At 40.0% G+C, this 19,122-nt stretch overlaps 1 protein-coding gene across 1 annotated transcript in view; it reads left to right on the top strand.

Annotated features, from left to right (window-relative positions):
• The window catches only part of tmtc2b (transmembrane O-mannosyltransferase targeting cadherins 2b), a 93,694-nt gene that overhangs the window by 35,471 nt on the left and 39,101 nt on the right, over positions 1 to 19,122 (top strand). The window contains exon 2 of the mRNA XM_020602971.1: positions 5,199 to 5,775. Coding sequence (XP_020458627.1) covers positions 5,199 to 5,775 — 577 coding nt within the window. The remainder of the gene's footprint in view (positions 1 to 5,198; positions 5,776 to 19,122) is intronic.

The following is a 19,122-nucleotide window of genomic DNA, read 5'->3' as shown; positions in this document are numbered from 1 at the left end:
TTTGTTTGTTAAGAGGAAGGAGGAGATCGATTCATTCCAAATGACCTTTATCCTGATTGTTCATCACCAGTGTCACATCCATCCTGACTCCCAGGAGGTTTACATTTTTAAAAGTCAAAAGAAAAGAGAGGCTACTTTAAGTTGCAGTAGTGCACAATTCAAATTCAAGATTTTTTTCAGTACTGTAAATTTAGCTGAAAATGTGATGAAGGTATTATTAATATTAAAATTACTGTGGTTCTCACTCAGTGCACCTGTAGGTATTCAGATCAATTCATTAAATACCCTAAATAAAAACTTACTAAACCCTCTGTGTTGTGTAAGTTACAGTGTTCTCTCAATGCTCCCTGAGGCTCCTTTCTTTTATTAAGAGATTTTATTAAAGGCTTACTACTCGCATATGTCAAATGGAAGAAGGCCGCCATTCATTCTTGACAAAAGAGGTTCTTACAGAGGCCTCAGCGGTGGTGCGCTGGCTGCAGTGAGCTAGCCCACAGCTGTTCTCGCTGTTTGTCCTCTCTAGCCTCGGCTCTCATTCACTGTAATCCCCTCCCGTTCAAGCTAAAATAGCAAAACACTCTGTCACACTTAGACAGTGGAGTTATTATGTTTTAGCCTGAATATGCTGAAATTGTATAAGTCTGAGCCAAAGCTAGTTTGGACCATTTTCTTGGTGTTCAGTTGGATCCAGGTGCTTTTTTTTCTTCCTGGTTAGTTTTAAAATGTTAATGTTTAATTGTATTTTCTATTGTTTGGCATTTATTGATAATGCCCAGTGAATTCCATCTATATCCTCATGATTTAAGAAGATTTTGTAACAATATGTCAAACTAATTGCTGAAATTGTATAAGTCTGAGCCAAAGCTAGTTTGGACCATTTTCTTGGTGTTCAGTTGGATCCAGGTGCTTTTTTTTCTTCCTGGTTAGTTTTAAAATGTTAATGTTTAATTGTATTTTCTATTGTTTGGCATTTATTGATAATGCCCAGTGAATTCCATCTATATCCTCATGATTTAAGAAGATTTTGTAACAATATGTCAAACTAATTTTTTTTTGTGCTTTTTTTTTTTTTTTCCCTCAGCTTTGTGCTGTTACCTCCATCACCTTTTGCAATTAATAATTTTTATATTTAAATGAGCTTTGTGAGAGTTAGTTTGCTTTTCTGGTGGACTGAATACATTAACCAGTACACTTAATAACGTCAATGCTCTCCCATTACATGAAAAACCAATAAAAATCCTAAGACATGATTTTAAATGTATTTTCTTATATGACATTATGGTGGGAAAAAACCACAAATACATTGTACAGGACATTTTTGGCTATAACACCATTTTCTCTGTATTAGGCAACATAAGTGTGGTGAAGATATGCCATTAACGACCTGCCTATGGGAAGAAACATTAGACAAAGGAGCGACAGTGAGTGGGCTACCCCGGTGTCTCTGTGGGCAGCCTAAAAATACTACCATGCTTCTTTCAGATATTGAAGCTGGGTGATGACATATTGTTGGCAGACTATCAATCATTGGGAGCTCTGGTGGCCCTGGTACTCCGCTCAATCATCTTTCCCAAACTCCAACCAAAATTGATTGTCTTTTTATATGCTGTCACAAATGGAAATCTTTATACGCTGGGTCCTAACTCATGCCAAGAATATTGCTACTACTGACATTTAGTTTAATGTTTTTATTAAAGTTTTATTTATTTTAATTGTGGCTAAAGCCTTAATTATATTATTAAAGTGGGTTTTGATACTTTTTCCTTCTGGAATGCCTCTCAGCCTGCTCCAATATTTTTAAGCAATGCAAAGCATCTAAAAAGATGCTTTACTTGCAGACAGATGCCCAGCATTTGCATTCTTTGGTGAGGATGGTTTGGCTATTTATATCCTTCTCCTTCAGGCTTTGGATGATTTTAAAGAGGTCTTTGTTCATTCACAGCTTCATCTCAAATTCATTGAGAAGCTGTAAAGGAAAAATCCTGATGACATGCTCTTGGTTTTCCATCTCCTTTCTAATATCCATCCTCATCTGCAGCGTGTGTGTGACCGCTGCACTGTAAAGCCAATCAGTCTTCAATTTTAGATAGCCTTTTCACATGGAATCCTACTGGAGGTAGTTATTTTCTTCACACTGCTGGTGCATTCCCATTATAAGTGAAACCGTTCCAGGGTGAAGAGGTTATATGATTGTGCCTCAGCTAAGGAGATAAGGAGATAGGAGGAGCATTTTTCATGGAACTGCTTTTGAACTTAGGCTTGGCTTAGGCTACGCTGGTATGTGGAAATTGATTTTACCCTGGGTTTATAATTATATGGTCTACTGCTCTGTGCAAGCAATTGTCCTTTGTTAGAGCTTCATTTATGCAAATGATAAATTGCATTACAGAATAATAAAACTGAGACTCTTGTCTCCATTTTGGTCTGAAAGAAAAACTAACAATTTAATTGGAAACAAGGAATGGCTTCCAACTTTGACAGTTACTTGATCAGTTTCTAAAGTCTGAATTCACCACAGTTATTCCAATTAGTGCTATTGTGTTATATTATAATGCATACAGTAGGCACAAAGGCCTCACATTATCCTTATTGCTAAATATTCCACACTGTATTTAGATAAGTAAATGAGCATTTAGTTAAATAATTTAAGACTTTTTTGATGTAAAATAAAACTTTAAACCAGGGTAAGGCTTTAGTTTCTGACTTGTTTCATTCCATATTGTGAAACGCATGATTGAGATATAGCTGGCAGGGTGGCAGTACAAAGTACTGATAGAGCAAGTAGGATGGGAGGTAGAAGAGTTTTTTCAGGGGCTTCTCTTGTTAGTGGCCACATGATCTTCTCGTCCCTTTGGGAGTGAGTGTGCAGGCTGGCGGTCAGGGGAGGAATGTGCTCAGGGCTGGAAAAGGTTTGCAGTGCATGGTCCTCCCTGTTGCCAGCATTACAGAGAGACAGAGAAACTCAATCTTCCTCTCTAGTTGGCCCCTTAGTACTTCGTAGAGTAGTACGGTCTGATGATGATGAAGAGCTGCAGTGGATTAATGACTTGCCATAGATTTGGAAGACTCACCATGACCAGTGTTACTATAATGCAAATTTGTTTATTTAGCTGTGGATGCATCCCATTCATCTGAATGGAGTAGCTGTTGCAGAGTGGTTTAAGAGGTTGCACCCCCCCACCCGCACCCATCCTTTTTCTGCATTTCTCAATTCTCTGCTTGTCAGACGCAGTTTGTTAGGTGCTCGCCTGCCTCTGTGACATATAAAAAGGAGATAATCTGAGCAGCTCAGAAAGCCAAGGCTGTAAACACACCGAGCTTCTGACTGACTGGAGCAGGGTTTTGTCTGTGCTTTACTGCCAGAAAAATATCTGGTGTGGTTTTGAGGCAATATATAATGTATCTCAGCTCACTGGCTCTACTACACTGTGCAGTGGAAAAATCAAATCAAATCAAATCAAATTTTATTTGTATAGCGCCAAATCACAACAAAAGTCATCTCAGGACACTTTACAAAGTAAGGTCTAGACCTTACTGTTATCAATATTATTACATAGGGAAAACCCAACAAATCCCCCTTGAGCAAGCACTTGGTGACAGTGGGGAGGAAAAACTCCCTTTAACGGAAGAAACCTCCGACACACCCCGGCTCTTGGTGGGCGGTCTTCTGCCTCGACCGGTTGGGGTGAGTAGATAGAGGAGAGACAAAAGAAGAAAAGCAACAAGACACAACAACAGAGTGCACTTGTGTCCAAAAACGGCTTTGGGATGTAACTGAACCATAATGCCTCTTATATGAGCATGTTGTGGTGGAATGAAGATCTCACTTGACAAATGGGCCAGACAAAATAAACTGGCGTATCTGAGTCATGACATGAAGAGCTGGGCTACTGAATCTTAAGCCTGCTGGTGCAGGGCTGGGCCCTCTGTCAGCCTGACTAAAGGTAGAGAAACACAATCATCTGTACCCTGACCTCTGAGGTATTTCTATTATACCCCAGCTATGCCCTTTCCAACTCCTGAGACCAGTGGCTGTTTATTTGTCTTAGAGCCATTGTAAGAGGGGCTAATTCTATTCACCCTTCTCAGAAAGCTGGTTCATTTTGTGGTTTGATGAATGCTGCACCACACCAAGCTCACCATGAGCTTTCGGTTATTGAGAGGTGGCAGTAGTTCAGTGTGTTTTTGCAGTTCATTACTCTTGAGTCAACATCTTATTTTAGTTCATTCCCATTTCTCATGTTTACCTTTTCAATTCAGAGAATAAAGAATAATTAGACTCCACCTTTTCTCCACCCATCTCTCTTTGAACTAATACAGTTTGCTTACTGTGACCGTTAGAGGGACATATTATGACCTGGTGCACTGGGCACATCCCATCTATCATGCTTTTAATTACCACAACTTGTAATGTAGCAGAAAAGGTGAAAAAGAGATTTAGCATTTAAGGTTTCCAGTAGGGATAAACATGCCTTTCCTTCCCCTCCCATGACCTCTGCTAACTGCTCACCTCCAGCCACTAACACGCAGCTTGTGGCTGATGGAGCAGCATTATGTTAGGTCACGTGAGTTCATCCCTGACAGAGTGCAAGTCAAACTGGCCTCTTACTTAGTGGCAGTGCCTGCCAAGAGAGGCTTAAAGTACACATGTGGTCTTCAGAAATCTCCCTGAACATGGACATATCGCTGTGTTTTGCTAACTTGGTTGCCATGTCGATTGTCACCCAAGGTTCCCTTCTCTCTTTTCTGCATTTTGCCAGCACAGCATTCCCCTACTATGTGCCTGTATTTGTCTGTGGTTCAGGGTGTGGTGCTCTTACCTAACCCTTAGACCACAGCTGTAGGAGATGTGGCTGTGGTGGCATATAGCTCCCCAGAGCTTGATGTTCACCCTCTGATTTTCTGTTTGTGAATGCCAGATGACCACACGCTCAGGGTGAAGCTGTAAGGATATGCAAAGTTTCATTTCACAACAGCCTGTATTTTCTGCTTAGTCCACTCTGATAAAATATAGTTTTGCATCTTTTTCAGAGAATCTGCAGTGCATTGAATTGTACCAAAAACACTGACTTTTATTGATTTAACAAAAATGTAAGTGTTAATTTGATCTCTCAGTCAAGTAAGTCAGTCATATACTTAATTTGGGTTTCTTTGTACACAGAACATCATTTTCTAAACTTTGTGATTTTTCTTTACAGCCGTGCAATCAAGACCAATCAGGACCTGCTGCCAGACACCCCCTGGACAAATATATTTTATGATGACTTCTGGGGCACCTTACTCACACACAGTGGCAGCCATAAGTCTTACCGGCCTCTCTGCACCCTCTCCTTTCGCCTCAACCATGCTGTGGGTGGGCTGGAGCCCTGGGGTTACCACCTGGTTAATGTGGCCTTCCACGGAGCTGTGACAGGCCTGTTTACGTTGCTGGCTCGCCTGCTGCTTGGAGGAGGCCTGTGGAGCCTGCTGGCTGGCCTGCTCTTTGCTTCACACCCCATCCACACCGAGGCAGTGGCAGGCGTGGTGGGTCGCGCTGATGAAGGTGCCGCCCTGTTCTTTCTGCTGTCCCTGCTGTGTTACATACGTCACTGTAAGATGCGGGGCCATGCTAGGCCCTGGCAGCCAGCAGCCTGGTTCCTGGGCAGCCTGGGCTGCGCTGCCTGTAGCATGCTGTGGAAGGAGCTCGGAGTGACCGTCCTTGCTTTGTCCGCCCTTTATGATGTCTGTGTTTTCCACAGGCTAAAACTGCGACAGGTTGTCATGCTCCTCTATAAGGTAAACAGCTTGTTCTCAGCCCACGGTACAGCTTTTTCACATGTACTTGATTCCCTGCACACACACACACACACACTCTCACAGTATAATTTGAAAATCACAGCTGTGCCATTCAGATCCTGTTGATGTGTTGAAAGGAAAATGGAAAAGTTACAATGTTTTATAGCCACACCTAAATATATTCATTAAGTAATTTATTGATGAGTATTATTATGCTAATACAAATGCAGCAGTGCTTTTGTTGGTAAAATTTTAATTCCTATCATCTTAATTCAGCTTCAGGACTAACTAGCTTAATTTGTTACACATTTTGGTACAGAAAACCAGTTTGCTCTGATACAAAGTTTGGTCCTGACATACACTGCAATCCAACTCCAGATCTCTCCTTTCATGTGGCTCCACCTTCTACAGACACATACATTATTTTCTTCTGTTTGTTCAGAACTTGTAACAAACATCTAAATTAAAGACCAACGTAGTCAATAAGAAACAGTTAAACCAAACTCAATGTGAGAATGGAGCTAATTGCTGATTGACTCATAAATGTTCTTATTTTGTGATAGATAATATATTTATGAAACCTAAGGATGAAAAGCATGCTGTTTGTAAGATTACACACGAACATCAGGACAAATCATTTTGTACATGTGTTTCCAGAATTTTCCTCCTTTTGTGCACTGCATGTACTGGGTGTATGTGTTTTGTGTGTGCGTATGTTTGCTTGTATATTCACACTGCACATTGTGAGAGAAAGAGAAGAGAATGAAGACATTTTTCAAATGGAACAGCTGAGATAATGATGGCCATTTCATATTGTTTTTGTTGCTTTTCAAACACCCAACCACCAAGTAGGTCATGTCCAGTATTCACTGTTTGCTGTCTATAGACAGTGTGACAACCTTGAAATGGTTTAATTGAAGAGAAAATTTAGCCTCTCCCTGTCTGTGCTCAGTATAGTGTAGAAATGAAGAGTAGGTGCCTGGGCTGCCATCTTCTCCATGCTGCCCTCTAATGATTTAAGCCTTATCTGACTCCCTGTGTTCTCTGAACTAGAGCCCATCCATTGCCACAGGCGGACAGGCCTTCTAATGGCTTGTCAAGCATGGCTAGACTAGAGAGGAAATGGCCAAACGGGCCAAAGGAGGTCATGCCTCATAGCTGACAGCTCTTCAACCTTTTGATTGAAAAGCCACAAACCCTGCTGATAAACTGTCTTAAAAAAACATAGACTGGCACATAGTTATACATCTGGCATGGAGCAGCCCCTACAGATTCTTTTTCATGGTTTTCCATTGTGGTTAACAAGCTTTGCAAGTGTCATCGGGACAGATGTCTGCTCACAGCACATCCAGTGTAATTTCTGAATCCCACGCTGTTTCTGATGCTCATCATTATTTGTGTAATAATAAAACAACAAACTGTACTTGTACGGCACCCGAGATGCTGCTCAAAGTGCTTTACATAAAATTTCATAAAAATTAAATATTTACACCGTTCTCTTCTTGTTGCATTGATTCGTTAAAGAGCCCATGGCGTGCTCATTTCCAGTCATTTAATGTTTAATCTTGGGTACCTCTAGATTAGCTTGGCACCCATCATAACTTCAAATAGTCTGTACTTATTTCAGAATGATAAAACCAGAGAGCTTCTTCCTAAAAACGAGAGGATAGTTGTATATATATATATATAGTATATGTACTGTAACATATATACAGTATATGTAACACTCTAAACAAAGTGGATAATTGAGAAACCTCATATTTTAACTGGCATAATGCAGACATAGTAACTTCTCCAGCCTTACAACAGTTCTCTCTAACGTTACACAAACAGGGCATTAACAGACATGCAACGTGTGTTCTTTTTTAAACTTACCATTAAGTCCTACTGAGTAGTGGAAACATCGCTCCCTTTCAAGTAGCTCCAAGGTTGGTAAATCCAACCAATGGTCGCTGCATCTTCCCCCACATGACCACATACAGTCCCAAAGTAGTGAAATTAATTCCAACAGGTAGCGTAGCACTGACAATAACATCATGGGTCATTAGAATCCACTCCATAACCCACATCACATCACATGCTGCAGATACACTGGCCTCAAGCAGTCAAAACAAACAGGTACTGTCTTCCAGGGGAATCCAGCATTGATGATCTGATCAGTCACCGCCCCGTGGGGCTTCACAGGCCTGCTGTTGTTAGGTTAGACCTGCTCAGGTAAAACAGCGAGTCCCTGTACAGGAACATTCTCGGACAGGCAGTAACCTCAGACCCTGTGTTTTTCTCCACATCCTCTGGTAACAGTGCAGCTGGAGGAGGTAAATTATATCCCCAGAGCTGCATGCAATCGAAAAATTCCACTTTTGCAATGGCACCGGTGGATGTCAGGCAACCACACATGAACGTGCAACTGCCCGAAGATTATGACCATTCAAGGAGATCCTTAAACTATCATGTAATACTTTTGTTAGAAAAAATGTCTTGCAAGAAAGAATTTACAAGACATGTATAAACCAAGTGGCTTCTGCATAGAAGTACTAGAAGATACATACACCTCATTTTTTTTGCTTTAGGTCAGGTCTAAGGTGATAATTCACCACTGTAGCATTGTAGATAAGTCAGAAAACAAGAAAAAGCATGCCATGGGCTTTTTAAGCTCAACAGCCAGTCAGAGTGGGCTCTCTTTCACAGACAAGACCCGACTGCCGATGCCGATTCAACATGTAGAATCAGCCAAAAAGCCTCTGACGGAGATCGACTAGCGCTAACAGTGCTGGACACACTGGGAAGAAGAGCCCCGACAGGCGCTCACCAACGGTTGACTGGTGTGTCTCTACCCTTAGACCTTTCTGCAGTATTGTGGGTGTTCTTTAACAGCTCCAGCAAAATATTTCACAACTATACATTTTAATAATTTCTTTTTTTTTCATTAAAATAATGTAATTGTTAACATGGAAGCATAAGCAAAACATAAAGACATAACCACTGAATGAGACTTTTAGTTTATTGCAATTATATCACTGAACGCTGCAGGTACAGGTTCATTCTGTATATGTATGAGTGCTGTGTGACCTGATCTGTTGTCCTCTTGGCAAAGAGTTGTTCCTAACTGCTTGTGCATTCATCTCGCTCAGTCTCAGTGGAGGGACTCAGTCACTTTGACTGATGATAAGCAAAGGGAGGTATTCCTAAGGGCAAGTTGAGAGTTCGGCCTGTATGAATGTTAAATTCACTAGAGAGCCGAAAATGATCATAGTGAAAATAAATGCATCCCCCCCCCACCCCCACCCAAATTCAGGCTTCAGATCTATCAGGTGCTGAAAACTTGGCAGCTAACTCCCCAATCTAAAGTGTACACATGGGAAAACAGCACTGTAGCATTAATGTTGTGTGATAAGGCTAGCTTGTTATGTGATTGACAGGCATTTTATAACATGAATCTAAATTTGCATACCTCTTGGAACAACAGAAATATGGATTCTAATTAGTACAGGGTTTTCCCTACCATAAAAAGACTGAAAGCCGAATGAATGTAGAAAGGCAACATATCAGAGTTAATTTAAAAACAACAGTGAGTTATATGTGCTGAAAAATAACAGAGAAGTTATTTTATTTCAAAATGAAACATACTGTAAGCTGGCAACAGGAATAACCTGTCAATCAGCAATCAGTGTTTGGACTAAGGTTTCTGTGACTGGCATCATCACCAAGCAAATCAAACAGCTTATTAGATATTTCTCTGTACCACAAACTTAGGACAGTAGTTACAGCCATTCAAAGTTTAGCCTCCACAAAGAATGCATGAAGTAGGCTATAACTTTGTTGGAGGGTAATCTTTGTGAATGGTAACAATAGAGATAGCAGAACATAGCCTATTTTACAATTAAAGACATTTCTAACATAGCTCACAAATACTGACTTAATTATGTTAGCCAAGGAAGCTAGTTAGCTCACATTATATAAATAATATGTTATAAATATAAGTTAAGTTAAAATTTGATTTGAATTATAAACAAATAAAGAAAAATAAGCATTCATAGCCATGTGTTCTTACATATTGAGCTACTCCCAGGCAATGAGTTTATAACTTTCAAATGTAACATAGTTGGCGATGATGAGCGTATGGTGTAACCACAATTTATGTGGAAAAATATGCATTTATAAATATGCTTTTTATGACACTGTTTCCTACACAGCATTAGATAATAGGCTGATTTTCAACAAGAGATACTAAAACACAATTAGAGCTCTTAATATAGATGAGGAATAAATTACTTTTAAAGTGATCCCACAATGCTTCTTCTATAGTATAATACAATTTGTCTGTCCTGAGGTGTTCTGTCTTTATTAGTTGGCCAATAAAAATAATGTTTGGACAATTGTAGACAATGAAGTAGGCCTAATCAAACTCTAGCTTAGGAAAACAAGACCCATTTGGACATGTAATTCTGTGCTTTACTACAACTTTTAAATATTTCTTTCATCACAAAGGCCCTTTTTTATGAGCACCATGTCCATGTAATAGAGCACTATTTATTAACCTTTTTAGAGAGAAAGTGATAGTGAGGTCTTTTTACACTTTGGAGACAATACTGCTTGTTAACATCCAGGTACAATAAAAGCCAAACCTCCAGGAGGGCTGACACTCCTGACACAACAGTAATGAGAACATCTCTTTGCAAACACAATACAGAAATCTGATGCTTTAAAAACATGAGCTGGATAGAGAATTATCTCAATGATATCATGTCAGTGCTGTACATCCATCAGTACCTTCTTAGCAAGCAAAACCTCAAATATAGCTTCAGAAAAACTTAAGTCATTCATCTGCAATTTCTTTTTGTCCATGTCCGGCGTCCTCAAGGAATGTCAAGCTTAATCACTAAATCTTTTCGCACCTCCAGTTTTTTGTTCACACTTCTGTTATTAGCGCAGTCAGTGCTTAAGGCATGTGCATGTTATTTCTGGAGAACTCCGGTTTCGGAGAGCTGGTGAGGCCTGACCTCAGGGATGTCAGAGGCGAGGAGAGTAGGGAGGGCAGTTGTGAGATGGGAGGTCCCTCTGAATATATGTGTGTGTGCAGTGCATGTTTACATGCCAAGGTGTGTGAGAGTTATAGATCCTGCATACAAAATATGACATCCATACATACTCTTGCTATGTATTAGATGAGGTAACAGAAAACACAGCCCAGCCCATACATTCTTACCTGCGGCTCCACAGATGCTCCTCCATGCTCTAATGGCCATTGTCACTGTGTGATGGATTGGGTCTGGTGAGCTCATAGTGCCCTCTGCACTCACCCACCTGCCTCCCACATGAGGATACACACCGCCTCTTCTGGTCAAAACAGGGAGATGGGCAGTCAGAAGCATGCATAATTAAAACACATTTACAAACAAAAAGATAGCATTTAAGTAGCAGAGATGATTTGATTATACAACTTAAAGGAATAGTTCACCATTTTGGGGAGACAACGGTGTGGTGGGTAGAGCAGTCGTCTCCCATCCAGAAGGTTTGAAGGTTCGAATCTCAGTGCCTCCAGTCCATGTGTCGAAGTGTCCTTGGGCAAGACACTGAACCTCTCCATTGCCCCCGATGGTTATAGCCATTGGTTGAGTTGGCGCCGCGGATGGCTGCCATCGGTTCTGTACCAGAAACAAATTCCTTGTGTGTAACATACTTGGCCAATAAAGGTGATTATCCTTATTTTGGGAAATGCTTTATTTACTTTCTTGCTGAGATTTAGCTGAGAAGAATGATACTGCTCTATTGTATGTACAGTATGTTACATTTGAAGCTACTGTTAGCTTAGTTTAGCACACCAATGGTAACAGGGAAAGTGCTAGCTTGGAGTCTTGTTGTCACTCTAAGCTTGCCAGGAAACCAGTGGAAATTATTGCCCCCAGCCAAAATTTTCACACACATCCCTCCTTAAAATCATAATGTAATGTTCATGATGTGTTAATTAGTGTATTTATGCTAAGCTATGCTAACCATCTTCTGGCCCTAACTTCATATTTAACAGATACTGTAGAAGTAAGAGTTGTATCAATATTCTCAGATACCTCATAGCAAGAAAGCAAATTAACATATTTCCCAAAATATCCAACTATTTGATTGAAATGTGGTTTGGAAATATGTATGCAAGGCACTGTTTTCTTCATCTCTTTTTTTTCTGAAGAAGAGCATATAAATGTAGCAGGGTAATAGAGGAGACATTCCACACGTAGATGATTGAACAGGTCATAGCTCTGGGGTAAAATGAGGCAAGTCGAGCCACAGTGATGGAAAGTGACTTGAGCTTGGTTTACATCAGCCTACTGTTCATCAGGCATAAGCAGACCTGACAGGCACAGTGCCAGCAAGAGCCACCACTGTGACCCTACCTGCCATGAGAGGATGGGAATGGAGAGAGTGAAAGGAAAATCCCAAAACAAAGGCTCATGTTGATTTAAAAACAAAATATTACACAAGGCTTTACATACTTCATATTGTCCATTGCTTCATTTTTTTGCTGAAAATTATTGTTTACCCAGTTCTTTTTATAGCCAGTGTATCTGAGATTTGATATGTTATGTAAGATGTCAGTCGTGGAAAGGAATGTCCCACAGCACCAATGCCCTGCAGAATTGTTGTGGTTCATGTGTCATGTTGTCTTAATGGAAACATGGATACTGCACATTGACTGGTTTGTTTGCTTTCCCTAATTGATTAAGCTTTCACAAGGGATAGTCAATTCACCCAGAAGTAAATAAGAGCAAATGAATTGACAGAAAATAAATGACTTGCAGTAATGAAATTCCCTTTATTCTAATTTACTGATATATGCTGTCGGTGTTTTTCCCCTAAACATCTTTCTGTGGACAGTCCTGAACCCAATATGCCCTTTTGTTCCAGCCCATTCTAAGGTCCACTGATATTTTAAAGTATAACATTTTACAAACTAGAGTTTGGAACTTTAACACAAGTGAGTGATATACTGTGGGCCTTTGTTTCAGCTGCTGACCATAAGTCCTATTTACTGTTCCTTTTTATGGTCTCAGCAAATAAACTGGCATGTTAAATCAGTCAGCCAGAACTGCATTACATGAGACTTCCAAATACTAGTGTAAACCCTTGCAAGGCTTCAAATAGATATACTGTGTAATTTTTTTTGTCCTTTTTGATGAAACTGAAAGGAAAAGTGAGAGGTTCAACAGAAAGAATGCCGATCGATTGCGGACACAATTGTATACATAGTCAAAAATCACACTTCAGTGTAGTGTTTGTGTTCTGTAAAGTTCATAAAGATATGGAATATGAAAACTGGAATGGATCAAAGCCTCAAGACAGATTTGCAGTACTGATGGGAATTTAGAATGGGAAGTTAGTTGTTTTTATCCTTGGTACAGTCAATACTGCTGTTTGGAATACAAATAAAAACAAGCATAGCCTGATATCTAGTAAACTATCAACTGCGTCCAAATGGATAAGAACATGAAGTCATTTTGATGCAGAATGGGCAAAATTCCAATCTACACAAACAAAGAAAAAAGAAACAAATTGAGGCCTATCTGAAAATTCTCTCTGCTGCATCATCACCATGTCCTGCAACATTCATAAAATGTTGCTGAAGGCAGAGTGGGCCAATCTGTTACCTGAATAGGTTGGTATCTGCTGGAGCTCTGAGACCCAACAAAAATTCCCCTTGTGTATGCAACTACAGAGGACCACTGAATTTCCCTGCATAGGTCCTGTCACCACAGTGGGCACTCCCAGTGCAGATGGAGGAGAACTGAAGAGAAATAGGGTGTGTGTGATAGAGATGGAGAAAAACTGTGTTGAAGAGGAAGGGAGAGACATGAATAGAAGGGGCAGCCAAGGGACAGAGACAGAGTGAGAAAGAATGCTGCAGACATTTTCAGAAGGATGCATGTGTACGAAGTGCTTCTGTCACATGGCCTGTCATGCCCATGAACCATCAGTCAGTGTATGCTCTATTTTAGGATACAAAGACTAGAAATAGATCTGTGCTCACCGGCCACTTTATCAGGTACACCTCTACAATTGTATGTAAATCAGTGCAAACTTCCACCTTAACATCTGTGTTTTTAAAGCTCGAAATGTTTGAGTTTTTGGTGAAATTGTCATAACCATATAAATTCAATGATATGCGTATTATTGAGGTCATAGTTAAAGGTGGTGTACTGAACTACATTATATTCAGAGGTGTCTCTATGTTTTTGTCCTCCCCAGCTACATACGTGAGACAGTCAGAATATTAGGAACACCACAAGACCAGCTGTTCAACCTCCCGTCTGTAGGCTGAATTGTCACCATTGTGTCATCAGCAAACTTAAGAAGGGGTCCCCTGAGGTGCAGTCATTCGTGTAGAGGGGGAACAACAGTGGGGAGAGCACACATCCCTGGGGGCCGCCTGCGCTGATAGTCCAGGTGCTGAATGTGGTTTTCCCCAACTTCCCCTGCTGCTTCCTGCCTGTCAGAAAGCCGGTGAGCCATTGACAGGTGGGGGCAGGCATGGTGAGCTGGGTCAGTTTAGAGTGAAGGATGTCCGGGATGAAGGTGTTGAACACCGAGCTGAACTCCACAAAGAGGACCTGTGCATAGGTCCCTGGGGAGGCGAGGTGTTGCAGGCGAGGTGTTGCAGGATGTAATGCAGTGCCATGTTAAATGCATCATTCACTGACCTGGTTGCCCAGTTGGCAAACTGCAGGGCTTCCAACAAGGGGTCTACGATGTCTTTCAGATGGGCTGACACCAATCTCTCAAAGGACTTAATAACTACAGATATCAGGGCAACAGGTCTGTAGTCATTCAGCCCACTGATGGAGGGTTTCTTGTGGATCGTGATAATGGTGGAGTGTTTGAAGCAGGAGGAGACTTCACACAGCTCCAATGATCTGTTGAAGATCTGTGTGAAGATGGGGGCCAGCTGATTGGCACAAGCTTTCACACCATTACTGTCTACTGCGCTTTTTGAGGGCTGTTTTATCCACTAAATCTGGACCGTATTTTATAATCAAAAATGTACTTTTAAAGAACTCGAAAGAAGACATGTCCTTTACCACTTGAAAAACATTTCCACTTAGTTTGTTTTTGTTTGGTCCTTTTCATTTATCAAAATTTCTCCATCTCACTCAGTGTCACTTTAAGTCTGCTGTTGTTCTTTCAGAATATATTACGTTTCATAACTCTTTAGCATTTAAATGATTAATGAGCAGCCAGGGAGCTTTCTTGCAATGTACTGAATTTCAATAGCCTTTGTGATTAAGCACTTGCAGATTGCTGGTTGTGCTAAGGCAGCCGTGAAAGACTGAGTGCTGCTCTTCAGCTATTTTCCCTCATTTCTCCACTTACAGTACTCTCTAATTGTTTTCCATTATGTCTTTTTAGCTGCTGAGTTGCAGTTTTTGTCCTTACATGTTCAGTCAACTGAGTGAACTAAATGGACGCTGGACAACACCCAATTCTAATTTCTCTTCTGTGACACATTGGAATGATTATCTCAGTGGCAAAGCAAAGCCACACGGGCAGTCCACTGGTTGTAAACAGGCAAATTGTGGAAAGAATGCTTCTTCACAATAGGATCTACAGTTTAAAAGAAAGTTTCAATAAAACTGAAACTCACAATCATATCCTTTCACTTTGTGTGATCAGTGCTTGGTTTTGCCTTGACATGTTAATTCAACTCAAAACATCTCTTCAGCACACATAATATAACATAACTTTAGACTGTTGGTGTATTATTCATACAACTCCACAGGGAATCATTTGATTAGATATAGAAATGTTCATAACATCCTGTCATAGCATTGGAAGTTACAGCAGACAAAGATAAACAGGTGCCTGGTATCTTTGACAGAAATTCTGGGAATTCTCTTCTCATTCCCCAGCTCTATTGGTAATCTCAGGGCATGCCACTGTGGAATTAAGTTATCATGCCCTGGTATGGGTTCAAGCCTGCATGGACACATGGACATTCAAAGATCTACAGAAAACTGTCTGGCATGCCCATCATGTTCCCACAGCACTGAAGGATTCTCAGTTTTCTGCTTGGTCTTTCAGACTGCTTTTCTCTTTCTGTCTGTTCTCTTTTTGATAATTTTCTCTCTTTATAGTCTTTACAGTTCTCTCCATGTAGCCATATTTGATTTACCCTCTTTACGAAACAACTACAAATTAAAGTAATTCTGCAGTGATTAAGTGACTTTTATGATTCTATAATGATTTTATGAGTCTGACCAATGACTCCATTCCTTTACAAATTAAATTCTTTTATGATTCTATAATGATTTTATGAGTTTAATCTATGGCTCCATTCCTTTACAAATGAGAAATGCCCTTTTGGTATTCTGAGTCAACTCTTCTTGGTGGATGTTCTGTGAATGCACCATGTGTTTAATTGTGCTTGCAGAAGTGAACAGCAATGCCTGTGCAGTATGTGAGTATTCTCTTTTATTGTTATGAACACAATGTGCTGTCTTCCAATAATGAACTATTGTTAGCTGTATAACCTCAAAATCTGTGGTGTTATTATATTCACTTGTGTTTTATTCTGAAGTAAATTGACTAAATGACATATTCATAGATGCAGTTATTATTTATAGTTAGTTGATAGAGAGGATGACCCTAGTATACTGTAATTAAACAAACTTTTTTCTTCTTCTTTTTTATTAGCCATGCTAGTTGCGTGTCTAGGGATGACAGTGTTGGTCTCTTGGTCCACCATTTTAGCCACACTAAAACTACTTAATAACTATTGGATAGATTTTTGTCTTTAAATGTTTGTGCAGACATCCCCCAGGATGAAATGTAACAATGTTCATCTAGCACCACCACAGGTCAAAATTTGAATTTGCACAAATAACAGTGCTGTGACAGTGTTTAATGCTAATTAGCAAGTGTTAGCAGGCTCACATACTAAGCTAATATGGTGAACATAAATAATATAGCTGCTAGTGGTAGCATTGGTATTGTGAGCATGTTAGCATGCATTTAGCTTTACACACCACTAAATATTGTATATTATATCCACAAATCTGCCTGCAGTCTAAAAATTCTGCTTTTAAAATGGCACCAGTGGATGTCAGGCAAGCTCACATGAAAAAATACAACCTTGTTGATGTAGACTTGTTTGTCTCAAATACTCTCACAGCTCAGATTGCCTTTCACTTTTCTGTGACACATTTAAGCATTTATTTTTTTTCATCTTTCTTTTTACAGAAATATACACACCGAGTCATCCATCCTTTCATCCATTGTTAAAAAGTGGAACGTTATCATTTGATGATTCAGCTCAGGCTGAATTGTGACCTTGACTGCCTTAAGGCTGACGCTTGCTTCTGCTTTTATCATCCCACACCACATCATCTTTTTTGTAAGATTGCTTTGTACTTCTCATACTCATTACCAGCCAGTGTAAACAGTAACAAATGGCATGCTGTGACTGAGATGTGGTGGTCAACTATAACACAACACAGCAGAGTTATTTTCAGCGTCTCTCATTCATGCAAGTTCTGTAGGACCTTAGTGCTCCACTAAATCCTGCAGTACAATGCTCTGACCTACCAAGTGCATTGTAATGACTGGGAATCTATGTGTGCACAGGAATAATCTAGTTTGGATACACCTGGCAACAAGGCTCTGACTGCATACATTTTATTTTTTTTCTTTCTGTGTTCTGTATCTTTGTTACTCTTCAGGGACCATGATGTACTGAGCACAAGCACTTAACCTCCAACCCAGATTTCATCCCACACCACAGAGCTTGAATCAGCATTTTGTCAGAGCAAATTTGCAATAGTGGTCACACAGGTCTTGTTGGCCCTTGCAATACCATTAAATATAGGAGACTAAAGCCCAGAAATCAGGAACATGGACTTTATTTTTCAAACCCTGACTGTGGTTTCACTAAATAAGTATCCCCTCTGAAATGTTAAGAGTTTGAGTCGACTTTGGTTTTCCATTGTCATTATGTTCTGCCTTTTACAAATATGACTTCAATTTGTATTGAGTACTAATGAAGATAAACTCAGAGTTGTTTCATTTTCTGGGCTTTTCAGTTAATGAATTGTGATGTGTAAACCTTGGTGTGGCTTTTTGACCTGGCAAAACATTTTTTTTTTTAAGCAACAGAGATTGAAAATAGGATGGAATAGGATAGAATTTTTCTTACCCACTTTGACTAACTGGCTGGAGTTGGTGCACGAGATTAACTTTATGAGGACAAATGGGGTTAACTTTTGGAAAATATAGTGAGAGGTTTTGTTCCTTTTCCTTACATTGTATCTACTCAAGTTTCAGTAACCACTGAAAACTTGGCATACTGTAGTATTTTCCATTGATTAGCTGTTTAGGCTTTTGTTCTCAGGCCCTCTATCTTGTTCCTGCCTACATATAACATATTTCTCATTTTTGCTCCTGACCAGAAATTTGGATTTCAGCCCTTTGGCTGGACAGAATGAGACATGTCTTTTTTTGTACTGTTAAAATGTCTGATTGACACTGATAAAGAAATAAATTCACTCTTATTTTGGCATTGTGAAAGGGAAACCATACTGTATGTGGAATACAAAACAATGGATACAGGACATTTACAAAAGAACAAAAGGATACGAGCATGTATAATGAATGTACAAGAGGATTTCATGTGGGCTTTGTTATGTTTTCAGCTCTATTCACTCTGGAAATAAGAATAATGTAAATCAGCAGAGAGTGAGAGGGCAAAAAGGGGCAGGCAGGGAGCTATGAGTAGGTGTGGGGGAGAGAAAATTAAGTGATTAAATAATAAAGATATGGGCGCCCATACCACTGGTGTTGATGCAAGAATGAGCCTTCTGACTCCATCATGAGAGAGCTGACCCTAAACAGCTCCCAGACCCTGAGGAGAGGACCTGTTTACTAGGGGCTTAGCAGTCGAGTGATGTTGTATGTAGCTGAGATGAGAGAAACAGTGACCCAGTCCTCTTTCCCCAAGCTGTCCACTCTAAGGATCCCCCAAAGTGCCCCTGAGCTGCCATGGACAGATCAGAATGAAAGAATGAACATATTATAATAATAATAATAAGATAGATCATTAAAAATAATAATATGGAAAGGGAAGCTCTTTATGGCCCCTAAACCAGGCTCATCTGGCATGAAAAGAAGACATTTTGTAGCAGGATTGGGACATCTAAAAATGAGCGTGTTTAAAAAGCTTGAATTAAAGTGAGACAGACAATCTGGAATGTTGAGTGAAAGTTTTGAAAGAAATGGATCCTGTGTTAGTTCAATTATTATGGTTAATAAAGACTAACCGGGGAGCATGGGCTGGCATGTTTCATGTCTTGGTTGAAAATGTTCCTGCTG

This window comes from Monopterus albus, unplaced genomic scaffold, assembly GCF_001952655.1.
Source record: "Monopterus albus unplaced genomic scaffold, M_albus_1.0 scaffold59.1, whole genome shotgun sequence".
Lineage (NCBI taxonomy): Eukaryota > Metazoa > Chordata > Actinopteri > Synbranchiformes > Synbranchidae > Monopterus > Monopterus albus.
The sequence above is the reverse complement of the archived record's forward strand: the minus strand, read 5'-3'. Positions and strand labels throughout refer to the sequence as shown.